The sequence below is a fragment of the Haemorhous mexicanus genome, chromosome 12, assembly GCF_027477595.1.
Source record: "Haemorhous mexicanus isolate bHaeMex1 chromosome 12, bHaeMex1.pri, whole genome shotgun sequence".
NCBI classification, from domain to species: Eukaryota; Metazoa; Chordata; class Aves; order Passeriformes; family Fringillidae; genus Haemorhous; species Haemorhous mexicanus.
In genome coordinates, this window is record NC_082352.1 from 20,592,638 (window position 1) to 20,617,610 (window position 24,973).

Here is a 24,973-nt window from a genome sequence, read left to right on the forward strand (position 1 = left end):
AATGTGGAGAAAATCCATCTGCTTAAAAAACACAACAACAATTGAGAGAAAATATTCATTTCTAAGATAATTTATTCCAATCTCTCTCTCACACAAATCCCATCCTTCACACAGCCCCAGTCAATGAGGGTTTATGGCTATTTTTTATTGGATTTTAGTTGTTTTTATAGAAAAATACACATGCAAATAATATATATACTTCAGCACTGAACATTTCTTTTCATGTTGGAAAAAAAATAATAATAATAAAGAAATGAAGGAGGATTTGGGAAAGACCTGAGTGGAGACAGAGACAGGGATGGGATGCTCCAGGATGCTGAGTTGCTCATGGTGCAGCACATTTTATCCAGCAGGAAGGGTTTTTTTGGGATGAGCCCCTGACCCCAACAAAAACCCTTCTCCAGTGACTCTGCCCAGGTTTGGGAATGGCCAAGGAAAAATTGGTGCTGGATTTGTCCTTCCTACGAGACCCAGCACGGATCCCATCCCCAACAGCAAGGGAAGCCCAGCTTAGGTAAAAGCATCACTTTGATGCTTGAAAATGACACCAGAAGCCAAGAGCTACATGGAAAAATTATCCTTTTATGCTATTTCCTATGGGAATACAGCAGCACAGGGAAAATGGATTGATTGAAACCTGGACTCGTGTTTCAGGATGATTTTCTTGGGCTGAGACTGTTGGACCCTTGGCTGTGCAGGGCTGGGGGTTTCTGCCCCTGTGGGCTGCTCCTTGCAGAGGGGAGCAGCAATGTCCCCATGTCCCCAGAGATGTCCCTGTGTCCCCAGAGATGTCCCTGTGTCCCCAGCCTCTCTGCAGACACTGTGCCAAGGTCCAAGGGATAAAACAGAGCTGCTGCCCCTGGAGCAGAACAGGAGGTGTCCTTTGGACAGGGCTGTTTCAGGTTTGATGGATGAGCAGCTGGAGCAAAGGAGGGGGCAGAGAGGAACAGCCTGGGGAAGGAGGACATTGATCTACTGCCACAGGATGCCAGGAGGCTTTGGGAAATGTCACAATCCAGCAGCATCCCGACACTAACAGGGCAGCAGGGAGAGGGACGAGGTTTTATCATCTCCTCCCAAGTCAAGCAGAGCTCCTCTGCCTCTGCCTGCAATCCTGCCCAAGGCCATGGCTTTTTTCCTACTGATCCAGGCTAATGATATGGAGCAAACTGCTGTCCCTTTGCCCAGAGGTACAAACCCACACAGGCAGCACAGTGAAGGTTTCCCAAGGGAAGGATTTCCCTCCAGCTCCCAGGGAGGGTGGCAGCAGCGCTCTGCCAGCCCCACTTCTGCCCCCAGCGAGGCCCCACCCTGGCCACGTCCCCAGGCAGTGGTGACACCCTGGAGACAGCACAGACCCTGACTGAGTGGTGGCTGGGTGCAGCCCCAGCTCCTGGCTGTGGTCCCTGCCATCACCTCCTGCATCCCAGTGCAGCTCCAGCATCAGCGAGGGGACTCCAGCAGGGAAAGGCAGCCCTGGATCCCTCTGGATTTACCACCAGAGACCTCATCATGGGGGGGCTGCAGACACAGCACCTGGGGGCTGTACAGCCACGCTTTTCCTGCTTTGCCCTTGTGTTCTGTCTTGCTTTTTAACCAAATTCACTTTCGGGGCTGTCTACTCCGACAGTAGAGGCGGGAGGGTCTGGCAAGGGCAGGGGCTGTTTGGCTCCTATGTCTACAGGCTGCCCTGGGGCAGCTCTAGAGTTTGATGGACGATCATGCAGGTTTTATTGCAGCTCGTGTGTGTGGTTTGGTTTGTAGGTAGCCCAGCTGCAGTCTCAGGTAGCCCCGGGGTGGGCTCCTCTCCCCTCCCCACCTGTCCGGCCGCCGTCTCTCCGCCTCTGCCCGGCGGCTACTCCGTGGCCATCTGCTCGATGTGGTCACTGAGCAGCTTGTATTGCTCTGGGAAGGAGAGAGAGAAGGGCTCAGCGAGGCTGCTGAACCATCCCCTCCACACTCCATCCCCCAGAATCCCAGAAAGGGGCTGCACATCCCCCGGGCTCTCCCCTACCTTCGTCCAAGTTGCCGATGGTCGCCTGCTTCTTCAGGAAGTCACTGCAGAGCTTCTTGTTGAGGCCAAAGGCCAGCATGTTGTGGATGAAGGTGCTGAGGGAGGACAGAGATGCTCTGGGTGAGAAAATGGCCAGGCTGCCCCTTCTTGCCCCCACCTTCCTCTCCCTCTCCACAGCCCCTTGCAGCAGGCACTGGGATGATGCTCAGCTCGATCCCTTTGGATATTTAACAGAAGGGGGAGGAGCAGGTCCCAGGGAGAAGCATCAAAGATGCTCTGCACCATCAGGGATGTCCCCAGAGGGGGAACAGCTGGGAGGTGTCCCCAGGGGGGTGGTGCCCGTGCCCTACTCACCCCAGCTGCCCAAAGGTGATGTTCTCGTTGAAGCGCAGGCTGTCGTCACGCTCCTCCTGCGTCATGTGGCACCACTTCTCCCTGCAAGGAACAAGCCAGTCTGGCACCACTCTGTCACCACTGTCACCTCAGGACCCCCTGCCTGCTTCCTCTCACCCTGGGCCATGTTGCTGGAGGACAGGAAGGCACCAAGAGCCCCTTGGAGCACAGGAAGGCACCCAGAGCCCCTGGGTGTGGTGCTGGGTGTTGGATGAGCCCACAACATGGATCCAGCTGCAGAGCTCTTGCCCTGGAGCAATGCAAGAGATGCCCCAGGAAAAAACCTTACTCAGCTTTGGCTTTGCCTGGAAAGGCCCTGATTAAGAGCTAAAAATAGCATCGATCCCTCCAGCACAGAGCTCACCTTCAGTGCCACTATGGGCACAAGGAGGAAGCCGGGGATGGCCATCCCAGCAGGGCTCTGCTGAAGCCTCCCAGCCTGGGAGGGTGACACGGGGACACCAGGCAGCTGTCCCTCATCTGCAGCAAGGCTCCAAGTCCCCAAATCCCGAGCAAGGTGCTCCCCAAACGTACCTGCCCCTCGGACAGGGCGGGAGCTCCCACACCCCTCCCCGCGGGCCAAAATGCCAGCGGTGCCCTGAGGGTGCCCTGGCTCCACTCGGGCTCCCTGCAGCTCCAGCAGCACCTTCAGGGCTGGAGGGGTCTAAGCTCTGGGTGTTGGCAACCAGCTCTAGGCACGGGCAGAGTCCCCACCCCAGGAATGAAGCCTGTGCCACAGGGGTGTCACTCGGGGTGGTGGCAGCAGGGCTTGGTGCATGCATGCCAGGGAAACTCCAGCTCCAGGGTGAAGCCAGCCCCTTCCCAAGAACCAGGTGAGGTTACAGCCAAGGATAAGAGGAGGAGAAGCGAGGAAAAACAGGGATAGGCAGAAGAAAAATGGAGGAGAAAGAAGAAGAGAACACCAGGAGAAGAAGGGATGCTTGTAGCTGGCCAGAATACCGAGCAGGAGGGGGGAGCTGTGCTGGGGGGAAACTGGGATAGAGGGGATGGCACCCGAAATTCAGAGAGGCTGGCACAGCCCCAGGGTGGCTGGAACTGGAAGAGGATGGGTGCTCAGCCAGGCTGACCCCCCAAAAGGAGCCAGTCCCCACAAAATCACCCCAAATGTGCAAAGCTGCTGAGCTGAGCCTGCAGCCATCAGCTCATTGTTTACAGGGCTCTGGAAATGCACACAACATGTTTCAGGGGATTTTTTTAAAGAAAAGAAGGTGTAATTTCTCTCAGATAAAGCTTGGGATAGCAAATAAAACCCACAGCCAAATGTAGAGGCTGAAAGGAGAGGGGAAGAATCGAATTAAGGGGCTTTGAAATCTGGAAGCAAAACTTCACAGACCCCACTGGCTCACTTACAGAAGAGGCATGTTTGTAACTCTTTTCTTCCTGCCTTTTTATGATTTGGAGGGAGGAAGAAGGGAGAAAAAACATTATCAAAGTGCCCCCCCAAAAAATCTGGCCATGTTTCTGGCTTATTACTGGAGAGTAACATGCCTGGGAAGGGAGAAAACCCACATGTGGCTCCACTCAAAGCCTTTGATCTTCACCAGCAGGACAGGCCCAGGGGTGAGGAACCCCCTGGGCTGTGGGGTTGTATTTTGGGGTATCCAGGGAAGACTTGCTGTGCCTGGAAGTGCTGAGAACTCCCCATCAACTCTCTCCTCTTCCAGCAGCAGCGTTTCCCCCTGCACAGCAAACCCCAGCAGCGATACCTACACCACCCCTCAGCCAGGACATTCCTCAGCCACACAGAAAATTCATTGCCAGCCTTCCAAAATTCCTCATCCTCTTGCTAATGCCATCACCTGGAGGGATTTGCCCCCAGATCTCACACTCCAAGAGAGCAGTGACCGTTCCCAGCTTGTGGCCCCAAGGACACGCTCCCAATTGTGACATGCAGCCCTCCCCGTTTGCAATTTTAATTTTGTTAAGGGATGGCAGCAGAAAAGTGCATTAAAAATGGAAAAGGACCAGCTTTTCCAGCTGGCAAAGGATCCCCAGCACCTCTAAGTGGCAGCAGAAGCCAGGAGCGAGCAGGAAGGGCAGGAGAGGGGGATGCTTTCTGCACAAAGAGACTCAGTTCATGCCCAAAACCTGCCCAGAGGGATGTTCCCAGCGAAATATCACAGCTTGAAACCATTCAGGCTCCTTTTTAGGAGCCACATGAAAGAGGAGCCGGTGTAAACCCCTCAGGCCCTGGGGAGGGTGATGCTCACACTCAAACCTCCAGCAGCTCCTCCTCCATGCAGAAAGGGCCTTGCAGAGCCCCCCAAAACACATCCCCCCCGTCCCCAGGGCAGGATCTGGAGCTGAAGGGAGCACCAGCCTGTGGGCACTAAGGAAGGACAGGGACAGACACACCTCTTCTCCTCTTCCTCCCCAGTGTTCCCTCTGGAGCGGCGGCAGAAACGGGGCCCACAAAAGTGGCGCGTGAAAAGGTCATGCAAGACAGAGGGATGGAGGGGAACGGAGAGAGGAAGAGATGGAAGAAGGTTGTTAGAGGCAGAGAGAGAGGAAAGAGAGAGAAAAAGAGGAGTTTAGTTCTGATTCCTTCCCCCCCTCCCCTGCCCTCCCCACCCAGAGGAGGAAAAATCCTCCCCAGGTCTCGCAAAGGACAAAGCCCGGCCACCCCAGAGATGTCCTGGTCACCCCATCACAGAGGTGGCCTCAGCCCCATCCTCATGGATCTTCTGGGCATCTGCCATGGCCAAGGACAGACCTGGAATTCCAAACCCAGCCCCAGGCACATCCTCCCTGCAGGGATTTCAATCCTCAGCCAGGCATCCCAGCTCACTGTAAGGATTCTGCATCCTCTCCAGAGGACTCGGGGGGGTCACCACCAGCTCCCAACCCCCTGAGACACTCAGGATTCTCCAGGCTCCAGCCCCAAAAGCTCCTTTGGCAGCCAGGCTTGCTCCTGCAGCCGAGGCAGGCTCAGCCATCAGATTAATTGGGAGAGGCACTGGGAGCAGGGAGCAGCTGCCGGTGGCGTCTGTCCTTGTGAGGCACTCGCTGCTGCTAATTTGGGGCTTAATCAAGGCAAATGCAGTTATGGCTCCACTGCTGCTCTGTAGGCTCTTCCCGTGCTTGCTGGGAGAAAAAAGGAAAGCAATAAAGGGGAAGACAGGGATTGATCCTAGAGCTGAGCCTGGCACAGCGTCCCAGGGTGTGAGCCAGGGCGGCTGCGCTCAGCTCAGGGTTGGGGGGACACAGAGGGGGCTGGCAGAGCTCTGGAATGGGGAAAAGGGGCAGCTCGAGGGCTCCAAGGAGAGCTCAGAGCCTCAGGCACTGCACAGAGAGCAGGGGGGGCCGGCTGGGAGGGGGAAACTGCTGCCAGGAGAGGAGGGAGAGGCTGCAGCCCTCACACAGCTCCGGGCGCAGCAAGAGATGGGCACAAGCTTGGTGAGTGTCCCACCCACTTCTGCACCCCCCAGCGCAAGCAGCCCCTTCCCTGGCAGGTTTATCCCAATTTTGGGGGCTGGAAGTGCCACCATCCCCAGCTTCTCTCCTTGCTGGCTGCTCCTGGGGACAGCTGGGACATCCCCTCCATCCAGTACACCTCCCTGGTGGCTGCACCAAGCACCTCCCAGACCCGCTGGCAAACTCAGCACCAGCAGCCTGAGCCCTGGCTGGGATTTCTGGGCACGTCTCTAGGGTTTGGTTCCCCCAAAAATGCTGCACAAGAAGCAAGAAACCCTTCCTGCTGCCAAAGCCCTGCCAGGCTGTAGATCTCACCAGCACACCCCGCTGCCCAGTGCTCCCGGCAGGATTCCAGTGGGGATGGAAAGCACAGCATCTCCCCAGGGCTGGACGAGCTCAGGGCTGTTGGGAGGAGCTCTCTGGGGGACTGGAGGGGACACAGAGTCTCCTTTTCCCACAGGGACGTGTCCTACCTGGTGGTGGGGGACCTCTTCCTGCGCTCACAGTGCACGGCGTCGAAGAAGGCGGCGTTCCAGAAGCGGAGGTTGTGCCTGCAGGGAGGGAGGGAATGTTGGGAGAGGCTAATTGGGATTTGTAATTAGGTAGCACAGGGTGCCCAGAACAGCTGTGGCTGCCCCTGGATCCCTGGAAGTGGCCAAGGCCAGGTTGGACAGGACTTGGAGCAACCTGGGACAGTGGCAGGTGTCCCTGCCATGGCAGGGATGGGATTTAAGGTCCCTTTCAACCCAGACCACTCCAGGATTCCTCAATCTCACCCAGCCTGTCCCTGAGTCCTCCCAAGAGCCAGGGTGGGCCAAGCAAACCTGGCAGATTTCTGGAGCAGCCCTTTGGTGGCTGCAAACGCACTCTCATTAGCACAAGGGACGTGCCAAAGCCAAGGCCAGCTCTGTAAGGGACACTTGTGAACATCTGGGGACATGTGGCCAGCAGGACAAACCCTCCCCAGGCAGGAGCCAGCTCGCCCCGGGGCTTTACCAGATCGGCTGCTGCTTGAGGTGCATGTACAGGTAGATCTTCTCCCCTTTCTTCTCCTCCTCTGGGCTCTGCAGGGACACTGTGGGGACACACAGTCACACACCAGCCCCTGCGGGACCCCCAGCTTCCCAGCCACAGGTGGATTTTGTGTCCCCTCCCAGTCTGGTGGCTGAGCAGCCGGCGTGGATTGCAAACCAAACACATCCACAGCAATGGGAGGAGGAGCTCTGAGTGCCCTTGGAGGGCAGGGGTCAGCCCTGATGAAGGCAGGGATGTCCCAGGATTATCCTGGAGGGCCTGGGCTGCTGCTCTGGGAGCACACAGAGGTGCTGGGGCAGACTGGTGCACCACCAAAGCTCAAGGCAGTGGGTGCCCAAACCTCTGAGCCTGTGACACTGAGGACAAGATCCTCTCAGGACGAGAGTTGTGATGGGAATTTCAAACCCAACCCCAAGGAATTCCAGCATTTCCACCCCTCTCTCCTTCCCCAGGGGTGCCTTGGCCGTGCCTGTTTCACCAGTGCTGGCTGCACTCACCTGTCTTCTTCAGCTTCTCCTTTGGTTTGTCTTCACCTTCTCTGTGGCACAAGAAATCAATGTCAGCTCCACAAATCCTGTTCCCCCAACAGCCCATGGCCCCCTGGCAGAGGGAACCTCATTGGAGAGACCCCCTGATCCCATGCCACTGTCCCCAGGGCCAGAAAGGTGACAAAGAGCCAGTGGAACAGTGACATCCCTCCCCTCAGACCCAGCACAGAGATGATGCAGGAGATCACCAGCTTGGAACCACGTAACTCCGTGGCTGTCTCAGTTTTGAGACAAATCAGGAGGAATTAGGACAATGGCCAAGGGAAACAGGACTCCCAGACCACGAGGTGACAGTGACTAAAGCACGGGACCAGGCTCTGGTGGCCATGGCAGCCCCGTGGTGGCCACACACCCCTGGCTCGGTCATGGCACGGTGCCTGCCCAGCCCCCCAGGGGAGCGGTACCCACTCGCTCTTTTTGCTGCCAGGACCCTTCAGTTTGGTCTCCAGGCCCCCAAAGAAGCCCTTGACGTTCTCTGTCCTGGCTGAGGTGTTTTTCAGCAGCCTCTCTGCAATGTCCTTCTTCTCAGCCAGCCAGGTGTTCGCCGACTTCAGGTACGAGTCGATGCTGCCCGTGGGCTTCTCCTTGGCCTCCAGGGGCAGGGCCTGAGGTTTCCCTGGGGAAAATGTGCCAGGAGCTCAGTGGGCCCACAGCCCTGAGTGCTGCCAGCTCTGGGGACCTGCCTCCAGCTCCACGAGGCACCACCAAGAGATGGAAACACCCCAGATCCCATCCCACTTCCCAGAGGTTTTTATTTTTATCCTCCCCACTCCCATTTTGGATAGAAAATCCAGCCCCCCGTGGAGGAGCAGCCATTGCACACCAAACAATAAACCAGGGTGCTCCTGGGCTGGGGTGTTCACATCCCACCCTGGGGGCTGGGATCACCTGGGCGTTGTCACACACAAATATTCCTGGCTGGAAGGGAGCACAAAGCAGCATCACCAGCCCAGCAGGAGTTCTGCCAGGCTTGCATGGATTCTGGGCTCTTTTCCACCTGAGACACCCCTCCAACACCTTTCCCATGCACAGGACACATTTCACAGCAGCCCCCAGCACCAGCAGAGCCTCCCCAGGGGTGCAGGCTCCCTTACCTATGTAGTAATAGGTGAAACACATGGTCATGAGGTTCTTGGCAGGGCTGAAATCGTCCATCTGGTGACACCTGGCACAGAGGCAGGACTCGGTGAGCACACCCCGTGATGGGAGCCCAACAGAGCTCTGCCCTCAGGGCCTTTTGGGGGTTCCCACCAAGCCCCAGAGGGCCCCCAGAACTTACTCAAAGAGCACGAGGGCGAAGGACTGCATCAGGCGGTAGAAGGTCTGCTCTGAGACACACTTGGAGTTGCAGCGCTGCAGGGACAGAGCCCAGGGTTCAGCACAGCAGCAGGAGCAGCCTCAGCCCCCCAGGACCCCCACCACGGGCAGGGAAAAAGAGCACTCATGGCTGGGACTCCCCTCAGAGGCAGCGTTGTGTCTGTCTGGGTTTGGGTTTTTTTTTTTTTTTTTTTAGGGAACAGGATGTGTCTGAGTGCTGGTGGGATTTAATTTTAAATAAAACGAGTGAATTCTCTCCCACGTTGCACCAAGGGTGTATTTAACTGCTCAAAATGCATTTATTCGCTCCTGTACCTCCCTCTGCTGTGGTTCCTTGCTTTCCTTGAGTTCCTGCCTTCCAAAAATACTTCTCTGGGGTAAAACTCAATCCCCCAGACCCGAGGCTGTTGCAGAGCCCACGCAGGACCCCGCTGCCTCCCCAGCACTGCCCTTACCTGGGCGCTCACGTATCTCGCGAACCACTCCCTGCCCTTCCCGTCCTCGCTGCTGCACAGCTCCCCAAACCTGGCCTTCTCCTCTTGGTCCAAATCCTCTCTGCAACAGGGAAAAAAAAACAAACATCATTAAAGCCAAGGATGTGACCTGCACCCCCCCCCTTGGCATCAGCATCCTGGTGCTGGAGGAAGGCAGAGGAAGAGGAGGAGAGGAGCATCCATTTTGTCATCCCTCGCCTTGCGCTGCTCTTTTCTCCCTCCCTGGCAGGAGGGAAAGCACAGGCAGAGGGAGAAGGGAAGAGCCAAGGACAGTGTGAGCCGAAACTGAGCTCCAGAGACAGGCAGGGAGCCCCAGAGCAAAACCAAGCCCTGTTGCTGCTCCTCACGCTCCATTTGCTGCATCCAGCCTGACACGGAGCCGCAGAGTCCCAGAGAGCTGGGGGATGCAGGGCTGGGGGCACAACCAGGGGCTGCCACAGGGTCCCTGGGCATGTGTGAGCCACTGGCACTTCCCTGAGCATCACTGGGGAGAGGGGATGGGGACAGTGAGCCCCTGGCATGGGAATGGGGAGGGAAGGGAGGGAAGCCAGGGGTGGAAGATGGGGCCAGGAGAGGAGCGCAAGGCAAAAGCCACATCCCCGTCAGCACCAGCACCGTGCAGGGGAAGGACAAACTGCTGCTCCGGGGGTGGGACAGCAGCCAGATCCAGCCCCATCCCGTGGGATGTCCCTGGCCCTGCTCGCTCACCCCCCAGTGAAGATCTTCTCCACGTAGCCCCGGATGAACTCCCGGCGCTCGGCCGCGGCCTCGTCCCGCGGCGCCGACTCCGTGCTCTGGCTGGAGGAGAAGGACTCGTTGGAGGAGGAGCGGCGGGGGCCGCCCCAGTGCTGGGGAGAGTCCCCCATGTCATTCTCGCTGTCTGCTGACTCGGTGGCATCGCTCTCCTCGGCGGCCACGTCCCCTGTGTCCCCCACGAGGCTGTTGCCATCCCCCAGGTGGCCACTGTCGCTGGGGGCAGCAGGAGGAGCAGGCTCTGAGGGGTCACAGACGGGTGTTTCACTGTCAAAGTCAATGAGGTTCCCGACAGGCACATCCAGAGGGGCCTCCATGGCTCTCCCAGGGGATGTGGCAGTGTTGGGCACACTCTCTCCTCGTCCTTTTGTCCCTCACTGGGTTGTTGAGGCCATGGCTGGCAGGATGCTGGCTAAGGCAGGCAGGATCTCCTGGGGGGACACGGGTCACCACAGGACATCTGAAAGACACAAGGAGGACAGAAGTGAGGACAGGACCCCAGGGAGCCACCACCATGGAGCTTGGGCAAGGCCACCACCCACGATGTCCCCAAATGGCTGTCCACAATGCAGGGACAGACACAGCTGGCTCCTCTCCAGCAGCCACGTGAATCAGCAATCCCATGGGATGCTCACATTCTGTCAGCACTGCTCGAGAGGGTTTTCCATCCTTCAGCCCAGAAAAGGGACAGCCAGAGCCTCAGCTCCATATGTCACATTTGGGATGTGACATCTCGTGGCCTGATGGGCAAAACTGGGCTGGCAGGAGCCAGCAGCTGGCAGGACACTGGTGGCTCTCCAGGGCAGCCCTGACATCCTCCTGTCCCCGGCCTCTCTCTGCTCACAGCTCTGTCTGACCCCGTTGGGAAATGGGATCATCTCCGGGGTGGAGCATCCTGGAGTTTAACACATCCACTGAGCTGGGAATGGAAAGGGAATGCAGGACACCACAGGAGCTGGAATGGGATGAGGATGCAGAGCTCTGGACTGCAGTGACGGGGTTTGGCACCCCAGATTGCAAAGGTCCTGCAAAGGGATGGGGATGGACTGGGATGCTCCAGCATGTGCCCATCCTGGGCCGTGCTGCAGCAAAGAGGCAAAGACAGGGCCTCCCTGAGGCTGCCCCTGGGTCAGTCACTGCTGTACTCACTGAGGGTGTTTCTGACCCAGGAGGGGGCGAATTTTAGTGTCTGAAACCCAGCACACACTGCAGCATCCAGGCACAGGTGGGACAGGAGCAGGGACAGCAGCACAGGTGACAGTGACAAACCCAGGGCAGCATGACAGCAACACTGCCACAGCCCCGCTGCCTTCCAGGGAACCAATCCCAGGACACAGAGCAAAAATCCCCCCGAGGGCCGATGTCCCGTTCATCAGGCAAACAGGAGATCAAGCTGAAACCAAATCTGACGTGTTTCACCAAGCACAGCACAGTGGGAAAACAACCCCTGGGCTGCAGGAGCAGCTGCTCTTCAGCAGCATCATCCCCCTCCTCCTCCTCCTCCTCCTGCCCTCTAGGGACCATTTAGGGCACTGGACAGTGAGAGAAACACAGTTCCTTGAGTGGCTGGGACACTGTCCCCCAGGGACAGCAGGGACAGAGAGAAAAGTCACCTCGGGTGGCAGAACCCCTGCAGCCACCTCTGCTGGCAGCCTTCTGTGCCAGCTTCCCTCACACAGCCCCTGGCACACACCTAGAGCTGGCTACCAGCAGCTGCAGGGACACTGCTGAGCTCCAGGGGCTGGGCAGAGTTTGGCTCCTGGGAGAGGAGCAGCCCAAGGCTGCAGCACAGCAGGGGCTGGCAGTGTTCCCAAGGGGATCCAGCTGCAGCCTGGCTCTGTGCCCCTGGCAGTGTGACCCATCCCAAACCAGCCCTCCAGCTGCAGGGACCTCCATCCCTCCATCCATCCATCCATCCATCCATCCCTCCATCCATCCCTCCATCCCTCCCTCCATCCCTTCCCACTCCTATAGCAGCTGCAAATCCCTTTGGCACTGATGGAGAGAAGATTCTAGGGAGAGCTCAGAGCCCCTTCCAGTACCTAAAGAGGCTCCAGGAGAGCTGGAGAGGGACTTTGGATGGAGGCATGGAGTGACAGGACACAGGGAATGGCTTCCACTGCCAGAGGACAGGGATGGATGGGACATCGGGAGGGAATTCTTCCCCATCAGGGTGGTGAGGCCATGGCACATGGGAAGGAGGACCTGGAGTTCAGCCCATGAGCCCCAGCTCACAGGGGGATGGGAAAGATTTAATCCCTCACTGACCAGCTCATGGTAAGCCCTGCCCTTAAGTGAAGGCCACCAGAGGTGTCCCAAGGGGTTGGCAGCTGCTGGGGGTGCCCAGGCTCCCCCAGATGTTCTCAGCACGGAGCCCAGAAGAGCTTCAAACTCAAAACCAGCTGCAAAACCAGCCCCATCCCCACTCCCCATCGCTCCAGCAGGACAAATCCAGGGAAGGAGTAGCCAAAATTCCAAAGGAGAGCCTCAGGTCCCACAGCTGGCCCCATCCACTCATGGACTCAGCACAGCTGCACATCCCAGGCACGGCCCAGGGGGGTCCCATGCCTGGCTGGGTCCAGTCTGACAGTAAATGAGGGTTCTGCAATAAAAAGAGACTTTTAGGCTCATGATACAACATTATGAGCTTCAGCATCATCCTGAAATTCAGCAGATCTGGCTTTAACCACGAAACTCAACCAGACAAGTGGAGACACCAGCCCAGGAATAAAATCCATGGATGTGCTGAAGCCGTGCTGGGAATGCCACTGGAAGCCCATGGTGCCCTGAAACTTTGGAAAATGCCTGGTTTTACTAAAAAGAAATGCTGAGGTAGATGTGAATGATTCACCTACAGCTGCACATGTGTGCAAGCAGCTTTTATCCATGACCTGCCCTTGAATCCAGCATTCCTGGCTGGATCTCCCAGCATCCCTAAGCCCTGCATGGAGTTTCCCCTCAGGGCCTTTACCAGGTGCTGAGGTCAGATTTGCTGAGGGGCCTCAGAATTCACACCTGGGAAGTGAGATCCAATCCAATGGAAATCCCAGTGGGGAGCAGGATTTGGCCAAGCTGTGTCCCAGCTCTCCTCTGCTCCCAGCCTGTCCCCAGAGCTGGATGACAAACTGAGATAATCCCTGTTATCAGCTCAGGCTGCGGGTGACATCCCACATGGTGACACTGCTCCAACCCACACACTGCATCCTGCACGGAGACAGTGCTCCAGCCTGGAGCTGTCAGGGATGACTAAAAACTGTAATTAAAGCAAAGAAACCTCTGGCTGCCTCCTCCTGGCCCCATCCCTGCAGTCTGGCACCCAGACACGGAGTGCAGGAGCTCTGAGAGCCCCGGGGGCACTCAGCTCCGGGAGAGGGGAAAAGCCACAACCGATGTTCCTGCAGGGCTCGTCTTGGCAGCCCAGAGGGGACAGCTCTGCTCCTTTGGACAGAGCCAGAGCTCTGCAGAGAGCCCTGGCACCGTGTCCGTGCCAAGGGCTGCCTGCACCCGTGCCAGGGGCTGCCTGCATCCCGCTGCTGTGCGGGGGCGAGGGATGCTCACGTGGGCAGCACCTGGCCCCGGCCAGGGCAGGTTTGTGCCCCGTGCTGCAGCACAGGTGATCCCAGCACATCCCACTCCTCTCTGCCAGCTGTGCCAGGGCACGAATCCTTCCCAGCTTGCAGGAAAGGGGGCAGAGCGCTGCTGCCTCCTCCCAGCCCACGTGCTGGTGCCCTGCAGAGGAGACAGCCCCGGGGACACGCTGGGAGGAATTTTTGGGACACGCATAGAGAGTCACCGCTGCTCGGGGGCTGGCAAAGCGCCACTGCCCGGTGCTGGCACTTCTCCACGCTGCGGCCCTCGCTGGAAATCCTCCCTCGTCCCATCCACCTGGGGGCTTGCGGTGCCCCGGCACGGGTCTGACACGGGAGTGCCACCCGCTCCCGGTGCTGGCACTGCCCGGGGACACCGCCCAGCCACGCACCCGCACCCGCTGTGCCACCGCGGGCACGGAGCCAGCCCGGCCGGGCTCTGCAGGGGCACCCTGAGTTCCTGCCAAGGAAAACTCCCTGTGCCGGCAGGGAACAGCCTGTTTGCTCCCGGGAACTGGTCAGTCTTGTTCCCTGGGTCCCTCCCCCGGGGAGAACACGCCGGCAGCCGGGTCACGGCTCCGGGCTGCAGACCCGTTGAGTGCCAGATCCCCAAACGCGCCCTAAATCCGCGCTTACCCCCCTCCCAAGCACCCCGCGGATTTTAAACGCACAAACCTCCTTGTTTAAACACATCCTGGCACTTTGGAGAGCCGAATTCCCCCTGGCTGGGCTGGCCCGTCCCCGCCGCAGATCCGCTCTGCTCCCGGGGCCGGGACGCTCTCCCGGCTTGATCGGGGAGGCTCCGGCTGTGCCCTGGCCGAGGCACAGCCCTGCTGCAGCCCTGCCCACAGCTCTGCGACTCCCTAAAATCCTTCCCTGGATGCCGGGGCATACCTAAGAGCGGTGCCCAGCTGGGCTGGCACAGGCGGGGCAGAGACCGCACACGCTCGGTGCATGCCAGAGTCAGCTCCCAGAGCCAGCTCCCAGCCCATCCTAAGCCGCCACCGGGATCCCAGTCCCTGACGAGGGAGGATTTTTGGCGTGTGATATGTGTAGGTTTAGAGGATCTTTTCCCCAGCATCACCTCCTCTCCCGGCCCCAGTGCTGGGGCGCTGCTGCCTTCCAGGTGGGTCCTGCTCCTTCCCAAGCCCGGCTTTAGCTCACACGGGGCACTCATAAACCATCACCCAGCCCTCAAACCGGAGCCATTTCCCAGGAATCTGAAGCCCGGCGAGCTCCCAGCTTGCCCTGCTTCCCGGAGAGCCTTTTCCTTTCCCCCCGCTGCCATCAGACACCAGATGGCAGCTCCCCATTCGCCTGGGCTTGCGAGGAGAATTAAACGTCTCTTGAATAGACCAGAGCTGCGTAAGCCGGGCTTTTGTGCGAGCAGCGGTTTCTCCTTTCACACTTCCCAGCCGCACAGCTCCCACACACCCCCTCGGCCGCGGCCACATCCCCAGGGAGCCCCAAAACGGAGCTATTTATTCTGCAATTCCCATTTTTACCTGGCAAAAATTCCTTCCGGGGGCCGTACCGGGCTGTGTTTTGGAAATGAACCCCCCGGAAAGCCCACGCCGGGGGGGGGGGGGGGGGAGGTCCCTGCCCCGACCACCCCCAACCCCCCATTCCCACGGGAAATGCTGCTGCCAGCCCCCGCGGGGGGTCCGGGATGCAGCCGGCGCTGGGGACACCGGGAGCACACGGGGACCCTGCCCGGGGAGGATGGGGCAGGATGGCTGCATCCCCCGGGATGTGCTGAGCCCACAACCAGCTGGAAAAAAAAGCGGGGTTTCCCCTCCCGAGCGGGATATGGGGACAGAGGACGGATTAAAGCCCAGCCGAGCGCAGGCCTGTCCCCAGGCGGGGTCACGGCGCCATCCTCATCCTCCCTCCTCCCTCCTCCTTTACCTGCAGCCGGGAGCCTCGCAGCGCCTCGGCTCGACGCTGTTCCGGCAGCATCCGGCCCGGGGGTGGCCGGCAGGCCGGGGAACAGGCGATGGAGGGACGCGGGGACGCTGCTGTCCCTCCTTCCTTCCCTCCTTCCCTCCCTCCGTGCGGAGCTCCGGCGCTCCCGGTGCCCACGCGCGGCTGCGCGCACAGCGCCGGCTCCGGGAAAGCGCCGAGGAAAAAGCTCCCGGTGTCACCCGGCCACGCTGTGGTGGCTCCCCAGAGCCCTTCCCGCGGCACACAGCCAGCGTTTCACCCGGGGAGGGATCCCCAGCCGGGGAGGGATCCCCAGCCTCCCCCCAAACCAGCCCCCGTGTGCCCTATATTAAGAAATATTAAGAAGAATTAGGCGGGATCCCCGTCAGAGGGGAGATCTCCAGCCTAGAGTAGCTGCACGGGCAAATATGCAAAATATTGACCAAAATGATGTGGGGTCCCCATCAAAAGGAGGACAAATCATCTTAAGTCCCTGCACGTGCAGGTAGCCAAAATATCAAGGAAAATGAGGTGGGGTTTCCATCAAAGAGGGATTCAACCAGCCTACGTCCTGGCACATGCAGATATCCCAAATATTAACCAGAACGAGGTGGGGTCCCCATCAAAGAGGGATTCTCCAGCCCAGAGCAGCCCATCCAAGCCCCTGTGCACCCTGATATCTGGGACATTCAGCAAAATTATGCATGAGTCACATCAAAGACAAATTCTCCAGTCCCAACCAGCCCGAGTCCCACCACTTGCAGATATCCCAAATATTGATTCAAATAAGGTGGGGTCCCCATTAAAGAGAGATTCTCCAGCCCAAAACAGCCCAACTACCTGCACATGCAGTCATCCCAAATATTAACCAGAAGAAGGTGAAGTTCCCATAAAAGGGGGATTCTCCAGCCCAGAACTCCTTGTCCAAGCCCCTCTGCACCCTGACATCTGGAATATTAAACAAAACTAAGCAGGATCCCCCCCAAAGGGTAATTCTTCAGCATTTTCCTCACCTTTAGGTGGTTTTCAGGCCTCCCAGCACTCAGCCCCCTGAGGACTGTGAATTATCTGCCCTGCTCCTCCCCAGCTGAGCCACTCTGGGGGAAAAGGTGTCAGGTGAGATCAGAGGTGGGAAAGCCCCAGGTGGGGAGGAGGAACTGGGTGGGAGCAGCGCCAGGACAGGGGCAAAGCTCGGGGGAATTGCTGCCCCCTCACAGGGCACTGCTGGGCTCTGGATTCTCCCTGAGCCTTGGGAGAAAACTCCAGGGGTTTCATGGCAAGAGATGGGGAACAGGGCAGGGCTGAGCCCCTGGGAGGGGGGATGTCCCAGAGGGGGGTGTTACACACCTGGGGGGCAGCTTTGGGGTGCTCTCACCAAAGGGGAGTCTCTGACACAGAGAGAAGCAAACGAGCTTGGAGAGAAGGCCAGCAAGGCCTCCAGCTCTGTCCTTGCCAGCCTGTGCCAGGGCCCCTCAGCCCTCCCAAAGGACCCAGGCACTGCCTGCATTAACCCAGAGGAGTTTCCCTGAGGATTAGGCTGGAAACCCCCATATCAGCACGGCATCCCTGCTCCTGCTTATCCTCCCCACCCCAGCATCACCCCAACCCCGAGCAGAGCCCCTTTCTGTGCATCAGAGCCTCCCCCAGGGACAGGAGACAGGAGCTGCTGCCCCTGCAGGACCTGCAGTCCCACTCTGGTCCCCAGGAAGGGCAAAAAGCAGTCAGAGCCTCATCCTCCCCCTCTGGAGCAGCAGAGATCCCAGGGACACAGTGCTGGGGTGGGAAATGCAGCATCCCTGGCACAGCCTGGCCAAAGCTGAGCTCTGCTGCTCCAGGGCAGCCCTGGACAAGACCCCAGAGCCTCAGCTGTGTGGTTTGCAGTGCTCTGGAGGCAGGCAGGGGTGAGGGAGATGGGTGAGTCACTCCTGCCACGGAGCATCCTCATCAGGAGAGCTCCAACGATGGCAATTAGCGTGAAACTGCTCATTGTCCCCTCCATCCCACACAGCCAGATGGGATGCTGCACAGCCATCATCATCATCAGCCCACGGCTGGCCTGTGACACAGCCCTTGAGCTCAGCAGAAACCCAGGAGCATCCCTGACTGCCTGCCCAGTGTGATTGTTGTAATCAAGGCAGGCTTCAGGAATTGCAAGTGGCAGGAAACCCCCCCAGCTCCCCAGTTCTGACAAGGCACCCTGGGGAAGGTTTTGGTGCCTCCCCCTCACCAGTTCTTGGCTGGGTTTTCACGTGGATGCCTGGTCTTTGTTTATCTGGTTTTATCTGTTTATTCTGCTCTTGACCTGGGTTTGGAGCATGGCAGGTGGAAATCCTGGGAGTGCACACATCCCTGGCACCTGGAGATGTTCCAGGCCAGGTTGGATAGGGCTTGGAGCAGCCTGGGACAGTGGAAGGTGCTCCTGCCCATGGCAGGGGCTGAAACGGAGTGAGCTTTAAGGCTGAGTGAGCTTTAAAGTCCCTTCCAACCCAAACCCCAAATTCCCATGGCTCTGAGAAGTTTTGTGCCTCCTCCACCTGAGCTCACAGCCCTGCCTGGGAATTCTTCACCTTAGCAAGGAGAGGAGAGGCCCCAGGGAGAGGGGAGAGCATCCATGCCCTGCCTGCCACAGCAGAACCCAGGCTCAGGTTGGGTTATTCACCCTCCAGCACCCTCAGGAGACACCCAAGACTTCCCAAGAGGAAATCTCTCCATGGTGGTGCCCCCACAAACACCCTCCTGGGAGAGTGACCCCCTCCCAGCTCCGTGCCCAGCCCAGAACCATCTCCCAGTGCTCCCCTGGCACCTCCACACTGCCCTGCTCCCTCCTGAGAATGCTCCAGGGACACCCACAGCCCCCCTGGCACCTCCACACTGCCCTGCTCCCTCCTGGGAATGCTCCAGGGACACCCACAGCCCCCCTGGCACCTCCACACTGCCCTGCTCCCTCCTGGGAATGCTCCAGGGACACCCACAGCCCCCCTGGCAGCAGGGCCCAGCTGCAGCTGGCACAGGGACAGCTGCTGGTGACATGGGTGTCCCTCCCCGTGCTCCCATCCTGCAGACAAAGGCTCTGGGGGTGCCTGTGGCTGTCACACACCACGAGTGCCCTCTTTTCCATCCTTTGCCTTCCCATCCTGCACAGCCACAGTCACATCTGCCAGGGGTGGGTGCTGAGCACAGGGTGACACCCCCACCAGGGACAGGGTGACACACCCAACAGGGACAGGGTGACACCCCCACCAGGGACAGGGTGACACACCCACCAGCACAGGGTGACACCCCCACCAGGGACAGGGTGACACACCCATCAGCACAGGGTGACACACCCATCAGGGACAGGGTGACACCCCCAACAGGGACAGGGTGACACCCCCAACAGGGACAGGGCGATGTCCCCATCAGCACAGGGTGACACCCCCACCAGGGACAGGGTGACACCCCCAACAGGGACAGGGTGACACCCCCAACAGCACAGGGTGACACCCCCAACAGGGACAGGGTGACACCCCCAACAGCACAGGGTGACACCCCCAACAGGGACAGGGTGACACCCCCACCAGGGACAGGGTGGCACACCCACCAGGGACAGGGTGACACCCCCACCAGGGACAGGGTGACACCCCCACCAGGGACAGGGTGGCACACCCACCAGGGACAGGGCGATGTCCCCATCAGGGACAGGGTGACGTCCCCACCAGGGTGACACCCCCAGAACTCAGGGGAAGCAGATTTTGTGGAAGTTCCTGAAGCATTGGGTAATTTTTTGCCTCACAGCCCAGAGCAGCAGGGTCAGGCCCAAGGGCCAGGGGAGGAGCTGGCAGACCCAGGAAGGAGCCAGAGCTTTGATGGCAGAAGGACCCCAGAGTCACAGAATGTCTGAGCTGGAAATGACCCCCAGGGATCATCCAGCCCTGCCCAGACCCCCCAACAACCCCACCCTGTGCCTGGCAGTGTCCAAACCCTCCTGGAGCTCTGGCATTCCCGGGGCCGTGCCCATCCCCTGGGGAGCCTGGGCAGTGCCAGCACCTCTGGGGGAAGAGCTTTCCCTGAGATCCACCCTGAACCTGCCTGGCACAGCTCTGTGTCACTCAGGTCCTGTCCCTGGTCACCACAGGGGTGTCAGAGCTGCCCCTGCACTTCCCACTGGGATGTCAAATCCTGCTGTGAGGACAGAGATGACAGCTCTGATCAAAACCCCAAAGCTCTGAGAAAACCCCAAAACTCTGAGAAAACCCCAAAACTCTGAGAAAACCCCAAAGCTCTGATCAAAACCCCCAAAGCTCTGAGAAAACCCCAAAACTCTGAGAAAACCCCAAAGCTCTGATCAAAACCCCCAAAGCTCTGATAAAACCCCAAAGCTCTGAGAAAACCCCAAAGCTCTGCTGAAAACCCCAAAGCTCTGCTGAAAACCCCAAAGCTCTGCTGAAAACCCCAGAACTCTGCTAAAACCCCAAAGCTCTGATAAAACCCCAGAACTCTGATAAACCCCCAAAGCTCTGATAAAACCCCAAGCCCAGGCCCTGTAAGACCCCACCAGGGCCAGGCTGCCCTGTGCCAAAAGAGGGGCAGCTCCTCTGGGCAGGGCTGTGCCAGCAGAGCCAAGGCACCTGGAGAGGGACAGGGACCAGAGGCTTCCACAGCACCCAGCCACAGCACCAGGATGAATTAATTTGCATTCTGAAGCCCCCCAGCAGGAAACCAGCCCAGCCCCAAAGCACACTCACCCTCCAGCGTCTCAGGGCTCAGAGGTTTGGCTCAGCCTCCCAAGAGGAGGAAGATGCCGGTTCCTGGTGCTGAGCTGGGCTCTCTCCCAGCCCAGGAGCTCCTGGCTGCTCCCTGGGCCCTCCAACCCAGCAGCCCAGAGCAGCACAGCGCAACGGAGCGTTGCCACACCACGGCTGGTTGTGACACAGCTGCTCCAAACCCCAGTAAGCTGCTCTTCCAGACTGACCCTCTGCAAATCCCTCCTAATCCAATCTTGTTTGTGGCATTCAGCTGCACCCTCCCAGACTGGACACCCCTGGTTGCTCCACAGTGGGGAAAATCCTGGGCTTTTCTCAGTCCTGGGTGAAGATCTGATGAAGTCACCAGAGCTTCCTTCTCCTCATGTGTGGAGGTGTTTGGGGACAGGGAGCTGCACTGCCAGCTCCACATCCCCTGTGTGCCACCTGGGCATGGAAACCTCCCTCTGTGCCAGCCTGACACAGCCAGGACTTCTCCTTTGCTGGGTTCTTGTAGTTTAAAACTGAGATTTCTCCACCTTATCCCCACACAAGGGAGGAACAGGAGGAGATAAACCCTGCTCTGACCTCCAGCTGCCCCCACAAATCCCAGCTGGGGTCCAGGTCAGGAAACCAGCCCCACACCACCTCAGTTTGGTGTGCTCTTCCCACAGAAGGTGCCAGAGCCACGTTCCCCACCACAGCTCAGGGCTCTGCCCTCCCGAGGCCATCCCAGGATGGATCCCAGGTGAGGAGACACCGCCCTGGGGGTTTGCCCCAGGCTGTCCCAGCCCCACACCCCTGTGCTGCTGATGGCTTCAGGGAGGAGAACACCCTGCCCCTGTGTGCCCTGTGGGCTGCTCTGGGCCAGCAGACACCTGCCAGCACACCGTGGCAGAGCAGAGCAGCTCAGCCAGGAGGATGGAAGTGTTAGAATTACCCTCAGCCTCCCTGGAACCTGCAGGAAAGTGGTGACACAGAGAAGGAAATCTGTTCCAGCTTTCCTGAAAGGAAAGCCAAACCTGTTTATAAAGGGAGGCACAGGGGGAGAGGCTGGCACAGGCTGGAGCAGTGGGAACAGAGCTCCTTTCCCTCTGCTTCCCCTCCAAACAAGCCTGGAAGATGGGATGGGATGGGATGGGATGGGATGGGATGGGATGGGATGGGATGGGATGGGATGGGATGGGATGGGATGGGATGGGATGGGATGGGATGGGATGGGGATGCCAGTGCCAGCCACCCCCAGGTGACTATTTTCTAACACACACACACACCAAAATTTACCCAAACCAAGCTCTTTTTGAGATGAGGGGTGGAACGAGATGCTCTTTGAGGTCCCTTCTAACCCAAACTATTCCATGATTCTCTGATTTTACCCTCCCAAGCTGCTTCCCTGGCCAGGCCCCTGGGCTCTCTGGACGTGCCTTGTGTGTTGTAACTTCCCTTCCAGCCCCAGCAGTGACTCCTGGCTCTCAGTGTGTGCAAAGCTCCACCACGTGCCGGGGAACAGCCCAGCTAGGAATTCACAAATTCGTCTCTGGAGGCAGCAATTGCCACCGCAGCCATCTGTCAGAGCAGGAGCCAGGCAGTGCAGGGACAGTCCAGGGGATGGATGTGTCACTCAGTGCCACGGATGAGCCCCTGGGGGGGAGCAGCAGAGATGCCACAATTTGGGATCTCTGCTCACTAAGGCTTGCCCTCCTCACCACCCAAAATAATGCAAAAAGTTTCCAAACTACACCAAATTTCCCAACTTTTGCCATTCTCCCCCTCTCTGCTGCAGGCCAGCCCCCGATATTCCCTCCCAGCAGCTCAGCCTGCTCCCAGGGAACCCCAAATCCCCTTTTTACCTCCTGCCCCTGGGGCTGCTCCTTCCAGCGGCGATGCCCAGCCCGGGCGGGCACAGCCTTGCGGGACAGCGACAGGGACAGGGACACTCCCGCCGTCCCCTGCCGCCGGGCAATGATTAATTCCAGCTCCGGGTGACAAAGTGAAAGCCAAACAAGGCGAGGCCGGGATGCGCCCGCTGCTTTTCCCTGTCCCCGGGTGCCGCCCGCCGCTGGCAGCTCCCGGCGGCTCCGGCGGGACTGGAAAGACCTGTCGGTGCTCCTGCCGGGGCCACCGGGCACGGCACCGGCAGCAGAGGTGTGGCAGAGGCCAGCAGGGCTGCTGTCACCGCCTCTGGGGCTGTCACCCACACCCCGAGCCTGGCCAAGGGCTGGGGACACGTTGGGTGCATCCCACAGCCCAGAGAGGAACCCGAACCGGTTTCGGCTGGGCCTGCCCCGGGAGGGAACACGTTTAATCTGTCCTCGAGCCAGGCTGGGCCTGGAGGCTCCTGACTTGTGGTTGGGACCCTGAAATGCCCGAGGAGTAACCCCAGGGATGCCCCATCCCAAATCCAGAACCCTTGGGATGCCCCGAGGCAGCAGCTCCCAGTGCCCATCTCCCAGGGCAGCACGAACAGCACAGCCAGGGGGAGAAAACAGGGAAGAAAGTGGGGGAAATGGAGCTTTACTTCTCCCTGACATTTAATAACCTTTCTTGTCCTCTGAGCAGCAGTTTTTCGGCAGCACGGCTGGTTTTCCTCCAGGCTGGAAAAGCTGTGGAGCCTGGCAGCTGCCCCATCCCCTCACCCTGCACCAGGAACCCCAAAAGGTCCCAAACCAGGAGGAAAAGCTGCGGGATGCCGGGGTCGGGGTGGCCCTTCCAGAGCTCCCTGGGATCCCTGCTGCATTCCCAGGCTGCTGGGGGAGATCTTCCAGCACAGAAGATTCCGGGGATGCAGCAGAGCATCGGAGCCAGAGGATGAGGCACTTACCAGGCACGGGGGAGAGGCGCTGACAACTCGCAGGAGGCGAAAGGAGGAGTTAATGGTGCTGCAATTCCCGCTGCCTCCATCGTTAGGGGAGGAAAACGCATCCGAGCAGCCTCGCTCGAATGCACAAGGTAATTTGTTTCGGATTTAATGTCATCCTGCTTCCTGGAGATGGGCTGGAGCTGGGAAAAGCCTCTGCTTGTATCGGCCGTGCCCCGGGGAAGGTGGGAGCCAAGGAGGGGGTTCGAGGAGTTTTGTGGAGGGAAAAGCTCGGCTGGACCTGGGCAGGGCTGCTGCTGAGAGTACCCAAGTGAGACATCACCCCCAGGAGGTGCTGGCTAAAAAACGCCTCAAATCACCTTCCTATGGAACATCAGTGTTTTAGGAAGGGTCTCAGCCAGGTTTTCTCCTGCCAGCAAAAGCAGCATCAGCATGCCCTGCACGGGGCAGTGGCACCCCCTCACCCAGAACCAGGAGTTTGGGGGCAGGGCAGCAGAGGGAGGGGGAAGCCCAGTTTTCTCTGGGATTTAATCCTCTCTTGGAGCCCTGAGCTTTGCAGGAGGAGGTCAGGATTTCCCCCAGCCTGATGTGCTTCCTCCTCGGGGCCTCTTGTTTGTGCAGGCGGCTGGGAACGTTTCCTCCTCCCGGAAAAGCCCCGGAGGCAGCAGCCAGGATGGGCACTCCCATCCCTGACTTCCCCAGCCTCCAAAACACCTCTAATTCAGGAATCAAATCCCCTCAGCTCTCCCCTCCCTAAAACCTGCAGAGCTCCCCTGCACCTCCTGCTCCTGGCTTTTAATCCTGAGCCCTGCCAGGGCTGGGAATTCCAGTCCAATCTCCAGGTGCTGCTGCTGCAAGAGAGGAAAATAATCAAATACAGACCTGGGGGGGTCCCACAGCAGTGAAATCGCTGGGTTTTTCCTGCAGGGCTGGAACAAGGAAGAGATAAATCACGTTTGCTCCAGAGCACAGGCAAACAACTGCTTATCACCACGTTGGCAGCCCCAAGGCTATTGCAGGGTGTCAGAGAAGTGTAATTCCTCTCCTCTCCCGGGAAAGGTTCTATTTTTGGCCCCTCTGTCACAGGGAGCTGCTGCCTGCACCCGCCTGGGGCTGGAGGGGAGCCAGCCCTGCAGAGCCCCTTCCCTCCCCTGCCACCCTCCCAGGGAAGGGATGGACTTTGGGAAACAGAGGTCCAAGCTGCAGGATCACCCTGGCCTGGCTCACAGAGAAAGCTCCAGGGAGAGCTCAGAGCCCTGGCAGGGCCTGAAGGGGCTCCAGGAGAGCTGGGGAGGGACTGGGGACAAGGATGGAGGGACAGGACACAGGGAATGGCTCCCAGTGCCAGAGGGCAGGGATGGGTGGGATATTGGGAATTGGGAATTGCTCCCTGGCAGGGTGGGCAGGCCCTGGCTGTGGCTGCTCCATCCCTGGAAGTGTCCCCAGGACAGGGCTTGGAGCAGCCTGGACAGGGGAGGTGTCCCTGCCATGGGATGAGCTTTGAGGTCCCTCCCAACCCAAACCATTCCAGGGCTCTGGGATAACCCAAAGCTCAGCTGCAAAGGGGCAGAGCCAGACTTTGTGCTGGGTTCTCCAGTGACATTTTAGGGGTCACTGGTCATTTTCAGGCTGGAAAATGATGAATCCTGAGTCCCTGGCTGGGGGGTGGGACAGAAAAAGCCCCAGCTGGCCTGACCCAGTGCTGGTGAGAGACCACCGGGTCCTTCTGCCAGCACACTGGTGACACTCCCTGCACCACAATCCCTTGGCCAGAGAGGACAGACCCACCCATTCCTCCCTCCCTCCCTGGCTCCACTCCCCAGCCCTCACCAGCTCACCCCGGTGAGCTCCACCACTCCCCTGCACCAACCCCAGCAGCCACCACATGGACAAAGCCCATTTCGGATGATTCCCCTCTGCCCAAGTGTGAGATCG

General features: G+C 59.0%; 1 protein-coding gene across 7 annotated transcripts; it reads right to left on the minus strand.

Moving 5' to 3' along the window:
- Positions 1 to 54: 54 nt before the first annotated feature.
- KIAA0513 (KIAA0513 ortholog) lies at positions 55 to 24,030 on the minus strand. Of its 7 annotated transcripts, none has more exons than XM_059857485.1 (13): positions 23,921 to 24,030; positions 9,945 to 10,449; positions 9,198 to 9,297; positions 8,705 to 8,778; positions 8,520 to 8,590; positions 7,834 to 8,041; positions 7,375 to 7,415; positions 6,839 to 6,917; positions 6,316 to 6,393; positions 4,784 to 4,813; positions 2,369 to 2,449; positions 2,015 to 2,109; positions 55 to 1,905 (listed from the first exon to the last, which is right to left on the minus strand). In XM_059857485.1, the coding sequence occupies exons 2-13, from the start codon at positions 10,304 to 10,306 to the stop codon at positions 1,856 to 1,858; spliced, it is 1,269 nt and encodes a 422-aa protein (XP_059713468.1). In that variant the 5' UTR covers positions 10,307 to 10,449; positions 23,921 to 24,030; the 3' UTR covers positions 55 to 1,855. The 7 variants fall into 7 exon arrangements, with proteins under 7 accessions (XP_059713468.1, XP_059713464.1, XP_059713462.1 ...); XM_059857481.1 differs by lacking the exon at positions 23,921 to 24,030 and adding an exon at positions 23,042 to 23,533; XM_059857479.1 differs by lacking the exon at positions 23,921 to 24,030 and adding an exon at positions 22,071 to 22,306.
- Between the last annotated feature and the right edge of the window lie 943 nt (positions 24,031 to 24,973).

What these genes read in the sequence shown, in the direction of transcription:
- KIAA0513 (XM_059857485.1), bottom strand. Translation starts at nt 10,306, where the DNA reads ATGGAGGCCCCTCTGGATGTGCCTGTCGGGAACCTCATTGACTTTGAC. An exon ending in CGAGATACGTGAGCGCCCAG is followed by an intron (nt 8,779 to 9,197) that starts GTAAGGGCAGTG and finishes CTGTCCCTGCAG; the next exon opens with CGCTGCAACTCCAAGTGTGT. An exon ending in TTTCACCTATTACTACATAG is followed by an intron (nt 8,042 to 8,519) that starts GTAAGGGAGCCT and finishes CATTTTCCCCAG; the next exon opens with GGAAACCTCAGGCCCTGCCC.